This window comes from Danio aesculapii, chromosome 1, assembly GCF_903798145.1.
Source record: "Danio aesculapii chromosome 1, fDanAes4.1, whole genome shotgun sequence".
Lineage (NCBI taxonomy): Eukaryota > Metazoa > Chordata > Actinopteri > Cypriniformes > Danionidae > Danio > Danio aesculapii.
In genome coordinates this window covers 6121012-6133324 of record NC_079435.1, presented here as the reverse complement: position 1 = coordinate 6133324, position 12313 = coordinate 6121012, and the positions used below count along the sequence as shown (strand labels likewise).

Here is a 12313-nt window from a genome sequence, read left to right as displayed (position 1 = left end):
ATCTTGTCTTGCCGTGCCTTTTAATCCTTGTCTTGCTTTTTGTTTATGCTGTTTGCCGCCTGCCACTTCTTCACCGGTGACCACAACTACTCTCTGGATTACCCCTTATGCTAATGTTTTTTCCTGTTTGACCAATTCCCTGCCTGACTAAGCTTTTAATAAGCTGCAATCTCTGTTGTCCAGTGTCCTAATGTTACAACTTACTATAAACAAACACTTTAAGTCGTAATTTTCCAGGGGAATGAAAAAATTCAGGATTGACTGTAAATGCAGTATTACTAAATGCAAATTGTTTATTACTATATATTAAGATGTAACTATATTACAGCCTTTTGGAAGACTGTTTAATCAAATATTACTGAAAATATACTAATGAAAATCATATAATTAGCCAAAGTCAAAATTATTAGAAAAAAATTATATAGATTATTATTTTTATCTTCTTCAAACATTTCTCAAACGATGTTTAACAGAGAAAGTTTTTCACAGTATTTCCTAATAGAATTTTTTCTTAAAAAAAGTCTTATTTGTTTTATTTTGGCTAGAATAAAAGCAGATTATAAATTTCAAATTTCGTTCAAGCCAGGCAGACTAAAAAGCAAGCATCACATTGGCCTATGAATCATGAAAATGGAAGAATCTTTACACCTTAATCTTTAATAAATCATCACAGAACATACCAGAAGGTGACATCCACCGCTGTGTCTATCGTGATAAACGCGGTGAGGTTCAGTAGCGATCCCTGTTGCACTATTTTGGGGACTCCGTGTACGGTCGGGTCAGACATGGGGTTCATGCGGTCCACAGTCACGTTGAAGTCTTCAGTCAGCATGCTAACCTGGTTCATCGCTGTCACCTAGGAAAACGAGAGACGGGTCAGTTGAAAACTAGCAATGTGAGCTAACAAAATCATATGGTTAGTTTTGATTTCATTTGTACTTTAAGAATAAGCTGCTTTAACTTTTAAAACAATACTGAATACTGCTGCTAAAAACATTATGCAGGTACTTTTAGCATTAGAAAAATATCCTTCAATCAAAAATGAGTGTTGCCCTTTGATTAAACACTGCTGAAAAACTTCATAAGGATGAGGAAAAACCAAGACATTCACAGAGTTTGTGATGTTGCTTCGTCATGCATAATAGATTTCAGCATTGAAATTAAATGTATCTGTTATATTTAAAGATTTAGTGAAGGCGGGTCATTTTGACCCCAAAGACAATCAGTGTATACAGAATTCTAGGACAACACAAGGGTTAAATGAAAAGCAGTCACCGTGAGCTTGTACACCGCTGCGTTCTGGTAGATGATATTTAGCATGCTGTTGTAGTACGTGAAGTGCGGTTTATCATCCACTGTCCACCTGAACGAAGGGTCCGTTCCTGCCTCCACCGACGGTGTGTAGCACTGAAACACAAAACCAAGAGGAAAGCAAATAACAAGACCATTAAAGAGGAAGGTCAGGGCCATAAAGGAGACATGGTGGATAATGAACAGAGGAAAAATTTCTGTCTCACAGACAAGGCGATAAACAAACTGTCCTTGGATATCAGGAGTCTCATTTATAAACGTGGTGTACGCATGTTTTCAACCATTTTGTGCAACTTCCCACGCAAAGGTTGTGATCTATTATAAACTAACTTGATTGGTGGATGAGCCCAGCTGTAAGTAAACTCTAGGTAAATATATTTAACTTTACTAAAGCCACTTTAAATTATCATGTGAACCATGATTACTAGTAAATATATAAAAAAAAATATTCAGGCATATGTTCACTTTTATGTTGCAAAGTTTTATAAATGAGAAGGTAAAAGTGGTTTAAACTGGCCTTAAGTGGTTATATGGTCTACCTTGATAGTTTAAGACAGCTTGAAAAGAGGTCAGAGCTTAAGAGATCGTTTTAAAAAAGCCATCTGGTTTGTAAAATATGAGCAATAAAAAGAGCGTCCTTGTAAAGTGGATGTTTAAAGGTCACGTTGAAAGTGATTTACAGCAGGCAGAGTTGGTTATCAGGTCAGCTTTGATGATTTCAGACAGATTTTAGGAACTCCTCGTGCTAGGAGACCAGATTAAATCGAACCAAACTAAAACCATCAAAACAACCATAGCTAACACTCAAATCTACAACAAAACATTTGTTGTTACTAAGGCATTATTAAAAACAATAACAATATTAAATTAATACATTTAGAACACAGTGTTCTGTTAAGTTTGTGCTTTTTATTACAAGACATAAATAGGCTTTACTCGGACAGTACATAATTAGAAGGTAACTTTGTTCTTTAGGAAATCAATAAATCTACCTCGTTTTAGCTAGTAAATGGACTCTAGATGTTTACAAGTTAAAGTCACACTAAACAAATGGGTTAAATCAACCAAACCTGGTTGTCTGGTCTACTTTGAGCAATTATCAGGCTAGGAAACCATCAAAAAGGGTCACAAATTGTTTAAAACCAAGCTAATTTGGTTAACTTGTCTACTAAGAGCACTTCTCAGGCTAGAAAACCAGCTCAAAAAGCTTACAAATGGTTTAAACCAAGCTAATCTGGTTATCAAGTCTACTACGAACACTTCTTGGGAGAGGAAACCAGCCCAAAAGGTTCACAAATGGTTTAAACCAAGCTAATTTGGTAATCTTGTCTATTATGAGCACTTCTCAAGCTAGGAAACCAGCTCAAAGGGGTCACAAATGGTTTAAACCAAGCTCATTTGGTTTTCAAGTCTAATACGAACACTTCTTAGGCAAGGAAACCAGCCCAAAAGGCTCACAAATGGTTTAAACCAAGTTGCTCTGGTTATCTAGATTACTATGAGCACTTCTCAAGCTAGGAAACCAGCACAAAAGAGTCACAAGTAGTTTACACCAAGCTTATTTGGTTATCAAGTATACCATGATCACTTCTCAGACTAGGAAACCAGCCCAAAGGGCTCACAAATGGTTTAAATCAAGCTAACTTGTTATCTAGTCTAATATGAGCACTTCTTAGGCTAGGAAACCAGCCCAACGGATTCACAACGGTTTTAAACCAAGCTAATTTGGTTATCTTGTCTACTATGAGCACTTCTCAGGCTAGGAAACCAGCTCAAAGTGTCACAAATAGTTTAAACCAAGCTAATTTGGTTATCTAGTCTACCATAATTAAGTCTTAGACTTGGAAACCAGCCCAAAAGGCTCACAAATGGTTTAAACCAAGCCAAGTTGGTTATCTAGTATGGTATGGTTATCTATTATGAGCACTTCCTAGGCTAGGAAACCAGCCCAGTGTTCACAAACGGTTTTAAACCAAGCTAATTTGGTTATCTAGTCTACTATGAGCACTTCTCAGGCTAGGAAACCAGCTCAAATGGCTCACAAATGGTTTAAACCAAGCTAATTTTGCTATCTAGTCTACTATGAATCCTTCTTAAGACTCACCACTACGGAGAACAAAATTGCTCATAGTAGTGCTCATAGTAAACCAGATAACCAAATTATCTTGGTTTAAACCATTTGTGAGCCCTTTGGGTTGATTCAAAGGGCTCACAAATGGTTTAAACCAAGCCAATTTGGTTATCTGGTTTACTATGAGCACTACTATGAGCAATTTGGTTCTCTGGTCTACTATGAGCACTTATCATACTAGGAAGCCAGCCTAAAAGGATCTAAAATGGTTTTAAGCAAGCTAATTTGGTTATCTAGTCTACTATGAGCACTTCTCAGGCTAGGAAACCAGCTCACATGGCTCACAAATGGTTTAAACCAAGCTAATTTTGCTATCTAGTCTACTATGAGCCCTTCTTAGACTCACCACTACGGACTCCATCAGGACTCTGTGCGCAGGATGAGGTTGTATGAGCAGTCCTCGTAGCGGCTCTTGAACCCTGGCCTGAATCTGCAGATATGCCTCAGTGACTTCACTCTTGACATGAAGCACAATGGTGGTCTGTCCTGGCGTAGATCCAGCCTGGAGGTCAACCCACGCGAACATGGTGTCATTGAGTGGGTCGGACTGCCTGCACTCGGCCACCTTCGCCAGCAGACTCTGAGGACACGCCCTTTCAAATGCCACAGTCAGATTGCTGCCCTGACAGCCAATCAGAGCGCTGTGCTGAGAGCGCACTTTAACGAGAACCCACGTCTGATTGGGCAGGAAGTACACGGTGTCGTTGTGATTGGTTGGATGGATGACGGTGGGCGTCAGTGGCGGGATGACGTGAATCGGACAGGAGGCAGTGACGGGAAAATCCTCATCGTTGGACGTCACTTCTAAACTGTAATCGCCAACCTGCGGAACAACATATACAGATAATCAATAATTCAATATTTGCTAGTAATAAACGTGCACAATTTTGATTTTGTAGCCTCTAAAAATACTGTAAATAATCAATTTATTTAAACTTTTAGAGTTATTTTTAAGAATATACCGAGTGTTTTTGCAGTGGTGTTGTTCGTTACAGCATCAAATGCTTGGAGATTTTACTGGTTAATTTTCCTAATAGTTCAAACATTTTCATGTCAATCTGGACATTAGAAAATCTAAGTTTACATAGGCATAGTGGAATAATAGGAGATCAGTATAAGGAAATGGCCATACTATGAGTCTCAGACAGCATTGTGTCCTCATTCTCGTGTAAATTCCACAAGTGTAAAACCCCAGTGAACAAAATCGGAACACAAAGCAGACTGTTGCGTGACTCACGGGGCACGTCCTCATCATTTGCATGTACTTTAGGTCAGATTCTGTATAATGCAGACCTGACGAGGAGCCACATCATCAGCAGATCACTAGCCAAAACACAGAGGCTGTGTCTGACATCACCTACTATTTATTAGGTACTGCATTTGAATCTAAACATACTACTCGGCTTTTAGAAAAGTACGTTCTATACAGTATGAATGTAAGTAGCATGAATGGAACTAAGCCGTACTACGGCTGCCATTTTGTCATCATCACGTGACCTACTTGCATCAGTTGTGTCGATTCACTCCCATTCAGGGCCGGAGCAAGCTCAACTGGCGCTCTAGGCAAACGACGAGAATGCCGCCCTCAAACCAAAAGTTATGCCGTCTTCAATCCGGAAAAGCGGGGGGCGAAACTGGGGGTTGAGATGATGCGGTCTTTGTCGCAGACGAAAGCAAAGAGGGGGAAGAGGGTTTGGAGGACGTGCCTCGGACGCTGCCCTGACAACTCTGCCGCGCTAGGCAGCTGCCTAGGTCGCCTCTATGGATGCGCCGGCCCTGCACCCATTCATGAATTCTCTAACAGTGCATGATGGGATGGTACAGTGTCCATCCGATGCGCACTTCAGAATCTCGCCGGAAGTAGTAGGTCATCCAGGTATTTCTCACATACTGTTTTTAGCATATTATATAGTATGGAAGTTTGCAATTTTGGACACAGCCAGACTGATATGTTGCTCAGGGATCATTAATTTGCACGCCTCAGGCTGTGTTTGATAAGCAACGTTTCCTTCCCTTTCCTCAAGTTTATATTTAACTTACTATGTATGCAGGACTTTTATTTTGAAATCAGGAGACGCAGAATTTTTACTGAGAAATATCACAACAAGCAAATTTGACACCATCAATAACTAACCTGCGGGAGTCCAGAGCGGAGGAACGGACCCTGCAGACCCGTCTGGTTCTGTCCCACATACAACACCCGGATCTGACACAGCATGCCTTCCTCCCAGACCCCCTCCACATCTGCCTGCAGTGTCTCGTTGGCGTCCCACCAGTGCGAGCGGTTCTGTATGAGCAGACTCTGGCTCCAGGGGGACGCAGGGTCCCGGGAGCACTGCAGCAGTCCCGAGGGTCCGGCGTCATGCTGCAAGGCGATGATGTCACCGGGGGACACCAGCAGATCCTGCACCTCCTCCTGGACCTGAGTGAAAGCAGGCAGAGAGCTATGTCCATCAGGGCTGTGGTTGGACTTTTTTTTAACAAAATAACAAAAACATAAACACAATATCATAATCAAATAATGACATTGAGGTGTAAATAATAAACCCCCACTGGACCCTTTTCACAAGCCTGTTATGATGCACTTAACGGTCATCATAATTTCATAATCTTTGCTTTTTTTTAACTTTACTTACTTACTTTACCTTACTTTACTTACTTTACCTTACTAACTTTACCTTACTTTTCCTTACCCCCCTTTACTTACTTTACCTTGCTAACTTTACCTTACTTTACTTACTTTACCTTACCCCCCTTTACTTACTTTACCTTACTAACTTTACCTTACTTTACTTACTTTACCTTACTAACTTACCTTACTTTACATTACTTACCTAACCTTACTAACTTTACCTTACTTTACTTACTTTACCTTACTAACTTTACCTTACTTTTCCTTACCCCCCTTTACTTACTTTACCTTGCTAACTTTACCTTACTTTACTTACTTTACCTTACCCCCCTTTACTTACTTTACCTTACTAACTTTACCTTACTTTACTTACTTTACCTTACTTTACTTACTAACTTTACCTTACTTTACCTTACTTACCTAACCTTACTTACTTTACCTTACTTTACTTACTTTACCTTACTAACTTTACCTTACTTACATTACTTACCTAACCTTACTAACTTTACCTTACTTTACTTACTTTACCTAACAGTCATCATAATCTCATAATCTTTGCTTTTTTTTACTTTACTTACTTTACCTTACTTACTTTACTTACTTTACCTTACTTTACTTACTTTACCTTACTTTACTTACTTTACCTTACTTTACTTTAATTAACTTCCTTAACTTACTTTACTTTGCTTTACCTTACTTACTTCACCTTACTTTACTTTACCTTACTTACTTTACTTTACCTTACAATACTTACTTTACCTTACTTACTTTACCTTACTTGGCTTACTTTACTTTACCTTACCTTACTTTACTTATTTACCTTACTTTACTTACTTTCCTTTACCTTACTTTACTTACTTTACCTTACTTTACCTTACTTACTTTACCTTACCTTACTTTACCTTACTTTGCTTTACTTTACCTTACCTTACTTTACTTATCTACCTAACTTTACCTTACTTTACTTTACCTTACTTTACTTACTTTACCATACTTTACCTTACTTACTTCACCTTACTTTACCTTACTTTACTTTACCTTACTTATTTTACCTTACTTACTTTACCTTACTTTACCTTACTTTACTTTACCTTACTTTGCTTACTTTACCTTACCTTACTTTACTTATTTTACCTTACTTACTTTACGTTACTTTACCTTACTTTACTTAATTTACCTTATTTTACTTTAACTTACTTTACTTACTTTACCTTACTTTACCTAACAGTCATCATAATCTCATAATCTTTGCTTTTTTTTACTTTACTTACTTTACCTTACCTTACTTACTTTACCTTACTTTAATTTACTTCCTTAACTTACTTTACTTTGCTTTACCTTACTTACTTCACCTTACTTTAACCTTACTTACTTTACCTTACTTTACCTTACTTTACTTACTTACCTTACTTTACTTATTTTACCTTACTTACTTTACGTTACTTTACCTTACTTTACTTTACTTACTTTACTTTACTTTACCTTACTTACTTACCTTACTTTACCTTACTTTACCTTACTTTACTTAATTAACCTTACTTTACTTTACCTTACTTTACCCTGTAATTAGCTTCAGTTTGTTTTAGTTGTGTTTTTCTGACTCACCAGAACACTGCCGCTGGTCCCGGCTGGCAGAGAGATCAGCACCTGGTCCAGCAGGCAGTACTCTGGGTACTGTGTGCCCGCGGGCGGAGGACTGACCCCGGAGCAGTTAAGGCAGGCGCTGCTGGGACAGGGGCTAGACAGAGACACACAACGCTCAGAGAAGGGGCAGAAGTGATGCTCTGCTGGACACGCTGGAGCTGCTGGAGCCTCAGTGCTGTTCATCCACTCATCTGGAGCCTGGCAGACGCTGATGGGGGCGCAGAGCTCACCGCAAGCTGAAAGCACAGCAGCAATCACACACACACAGACACACACACACACACACAATATGAGCAACACACAGACTGAAACAATACTAAAAGTTTTAGTGTTTAAGTGCTTGTGTATGTGTGTTTGTATATATATGTGTGTTTTTGTGTGAACATGGTAGCAGTGTGTGCTTGTGTACTTGCCAGGAGTGTGTGTGTGTGTGTGTGTGTGTGTGTATTTGTGTAAGTGTATACAGTATGTTTGTGTGTGTGTGTGTGTGTGTATGTGTATTAGTGTGTGTGTGTGTGTGTGTGTATCTGGCAGAAGTGTGTGTTTGTATATATGTGTATGTGTGTATCTGTGTGTGTGTGTGTGTGTGTATAGAGTGTTTGTGTATGTGTGTATCTGGCAGAAGTGTGTGTGTATATGTGTATAATTGTGTGTGTACCTGGCAGCAGTGTGTGTGTACAAGTGTGTGTATGTGTGTTTCTGGCAGAAGTGTGTGTGTGTGTGCATAATTGTGTGTGTACCTGGCAGCAGTGTGTGTGTGTGTGTCTGTGTGTGTATATGTGTATAATTATGTGTGTATCTTGTGGCAGTGTTTGTTTGTGTGTCTGTATGTGTATACCTGGCAGCAGTGTGTGTGTATATGTGTATAATTGTGTGTATCTAGCAGCAGTGTGTGTGTGTGTGTGTGTGTATAATTGTGTGTATCTAGCAGAAGTGTGTGTGTATATGTCTATAATTGTGTGTGTACCTGGCAGTGTGTGTGTGTATATACGTGTATCTTTGTGTATGTGTGTGTATGTGTGCGTATTTGTGTATGTGTGTATACCTGGCAGCAGTGTGTGTGTGAAGCTCGGGCAGCGTGGTCGATACACCTGAAAGCGCACTTGAGTGTGTGTGTCCAGAGAGCGTGTGACGAACTCCAGGGACGACAGACGGCCGGCGCTCACGAAACTCAGACCAGCAAACAACAGCAGCTGAAAAACACACACATACACACACACACTAGCTCAACACTGTATTCAATAATTTTCCCTCAGCCTAGTGTGTACTATTTGTGTATTTTATTTTTTAAAAATGAAGTATATATCTTATTTTAAAATTGTTATTATATATATATATATATATATATACAGTGCATAGGGAAAGTATTGATAGCGCTTCACTTCTTCCACATTTATTTATGTTACAGCCTTCTTCCAAAACGGATTAAATTAATTTATTTCCTCAAAATTCTACACAAATTGTTGCAAATTTACTAAAAATAAAAAAGCGTGAAGCTCTAAATTGAGCTCAGGTACATTCTGTCTCCACTGATCATTCTTGAGACATTTCAGCAGCTTCATTGGAGTTCACCTGTGGTCAATTCAGTTGATTGGACTTGATTTGAAAAGGCATACACCTGTCTATATAAGGTCCCAGGGTTGACAGTGCATGTCAAAGCACAAACCAAGCATGAAGACAAAGGAATTGTCTGTAGACCTCCGAGACAGGATTGTCTGGAGACACAAGGTTGGGGAAGGTTACAGGAAAATTTCTGCTGCTCTGAAAGTTCCAATGAGCACAGTGGCCTCCATCATCCGTAAGTGGAAGATGTTGGAACAACCAGGAAAAGGCATCTGAAGGACTCTCAGACCATAAGAAACTAAATTCTCTGGTCTGATGAGACAGAGATTGAACTCTTTGGAGTGGATGCCAGGTGTTACGTTTAAAGAAAACGAGGCACTGCTCATCACCAGGCTAATACCATCCCTACAGTGAAGCATGGTGGTGGCAGCATCATGCTGTGGGGATGTTTTTCAGCAGCAGGAACTGGAGGACTAGTCAGGATAGAGGGAAAGATGAATGCAGCAATGTACAGAGACATCCTAAATGAAAACCTGCTTGAATGAAAAACAGACCGGATTACTGCTGCCGCTACACTAATCCGCCTGTCAATCTCATGATCCATCCTTCCCTCACTCTAGAACAAAACCCCAAAATACTTGAAACTCCTCCACTTGGAGTAAGGACTTTCCTACAATTATTATTTTTGTTATTTACATTTATTTAATTTAAATCATTTAAACTATATGTTTAAGCTATTCGCTTCATTTTATTTTATTTTACAACCAAATATTCAAACAGGCTTGTCAACATTACAACACAGAACATTTAAACACTCACTTAAAATATCATTCTACTGCAAAAATGTAGTGTGTGTGTGTGTGTGTGTGTGTGTGTGTGTGTGTGTGTGTGTGTGTGTGTGCGTCTATGTATGCGCATATGTTTTACCTCTACTCTTCTGGCCGGTTGTGTTCGGCACAGATGTGTGCGACACTGCTGGGCTCCTCAGAGGATTGTGGGTATTAAAACACAGCAGTTCCCACCATAGAAACACCGGCATCAGGAACATGAACTGCACAGAAACACACACACGCACACCCACACACACGCACACACAACACACACACGCACATGCGCACACGCACGCACGCATGCACACACACACACACACACACACGCACACACACGTTTATTATCAGACTGAACTGATAACAGTGTGTTGTGGTTCCTTCAGGCTGAGCAGAAAAACATCTCCGAACTCTTCAACACATTTCATGAAGAAAAGAAACATCACAAAGCCTGAGGAGAGAATGAGGCTGAGAACTTCGTGTTTCACATCATATCAAGACATTTCATCTCCTGTCAACCTTTTTAGGGGGTTTAAAGGGATAATTCACACCCAAATGTCATCATTTTCCTCATCTCTATTCATTTACACTTGTATACAGTAATACTTGTACTGCACTGCTATAAATACCACATCTTTTACTATAAATGTACATATTCACATTTTGTAATAAATCCCAGGTAGCAAAGAATTCTGGCCCAGATTTGGCATAAATCTGGCACAGCAGGCATTTATCCGGCACTGGCATACAGCATGTGGGGCAAACTTGGCCCTGGTTTGGCAGAGGTGGCACTGTCTTTAAGGTGGCAAACAATACTCGGGCCAAAAGTAAAATGTAGTATTTGGCCCAGATGTTAATACTTGATATGTGGGCCATGTAAGTTTGGCCTGTCCTGACCCACATTTAAAATACATTTTTATTTTTTTAAATAAAGAAAAAATTCTACCAATCAGGTCACTTTGAGAAAAAAGCTCACTCAAAGCAAGCCTAAAGTGCAATGATTTATGGGTTTATCAATTTCATTGCAGTCGTGACACACCAACATATCTGGCCCATTTAAGGCTCAGTTATGGGTTACTAACTCGGCTGAGACTTGGCCCAGATATGGTCCGTGTTTGGCCTTGTCTGGAAGCCAGATATGGTCCAGTCATGTGCCGTAATTCAATGCGGCATGTGGGCCAAGCAAAAGCTGATTGTGTGGCCAGACCTGGGCCAGAGATATTTTGCTATGTGGGATGCCTTTGTGAAAGGTTTGCTTCAAAGTAACTAGCTACTTTAGGAAGTAACTTGTAGAGTATCTAACTACTTTTAGAAGGTAACTTGTAGTGTAACTCGCTACTTTTAGCAAGTAAATTGTAGTGTAACTATAGCTTCTTTTAGCAAGTAGTGAGTAATGGAGCTAGCTACAGTACTTTTAGCAGGTAACTTGTAGTGTAGCTAGCTACTTATAGCAAGTAGTATAGCTAGCTAATTTTAGCAAGAACCTGCTGGTGTAGTTAGCTATTTTGGCAAGTAACTTGCAGTGTAGCTAGCTACTTTTAGCAGGTACCTTGTAGTGTTGCTCGCTCCTTTTAGCAAGTAACTTCCCAACTGAAAAAAAACTGCTTAAACCAGACTAGGCTGGTTGGCTGGTTTTAGCTGGATGATCATCCTGGTTTAGAGGGGTTTTGGTCATTTCCAGACTGGTTTCCAGCCATTTCCAGCCTGGTCCTAGCTGGTCAGGCTGGGAGATGACCAGCTAAAACCAGCTTGACCAGCCAAGCCAGGCTGGGAGCCCAGCCAAAACCAGCTATGTCCAGCTTAAACCAGGCTGGTTAAGCTGGTTTTAGATGGTTTTTAGCTGGTCATTTTCCAGCCAGACCAGCTAAGACCAGGCTAGAAATGGTTGGAAACCAGCCTGGAAGTGGCCAAAACCCCTCTAAAACCAGGCTGGTCAACCAGCTAAAACCAGCCAACCAGCCTAGGCTGGTTTAAGCTGGATTTTTCAGCAGGGTTGTAGTGTAGCTCGCTCCTTTTAGCAAGTAACTTGTAGTGTAACTAGCTACTTTTTAGCAGGTACCTTGTAGTGTAGCTCGCTCCGTTTAGCAAGTAACTTGTAGTGTAACTAGCTACTTTAGCAGGTACCTTGTAGTGTAGCTCGCTCTGTTAGCAAGTAACTTGTAGTGTAACTAGCTACTTTTAGCAGGTACCTTGTAGTATAACTAG

The 12313-nt window shown here is 39.9% G+C and overlaps 1 protein-coding gene and 1 pseudogene across 1 annotated transcript in view; both read right to left on the bottom strand.

Moving 5' to 3' along the window:
• The window catches only part of LOC130223830 (polycystin-1-like), a 93990-nt gene extending 87952 nt beyond the window's left edge, over nt 1-6038 (bottom strand). Inside the window, 5 exon segments of the mRNA XM_056456430.1 lie at nt 681-856; nt 1276-1407; nt 3789-4265; nt 5577-5912; nt 6033-6038. Coding sequence (XP_056312405.1) covers nt 681-856; nt 1276-1407; nt 3789-4265; nt 5577-5912; nt 6033-6038 — 1127 coding nt within the window.
• A 4417-nt stretch (nt 6039-10455) lies between these two features.
• The window catches only part of LOC130223669 (polycystin-1-like), a 115648-nt pseudogene continuing 113790 nt past the window's right edge, over nt 10456-12313 (bottom strand).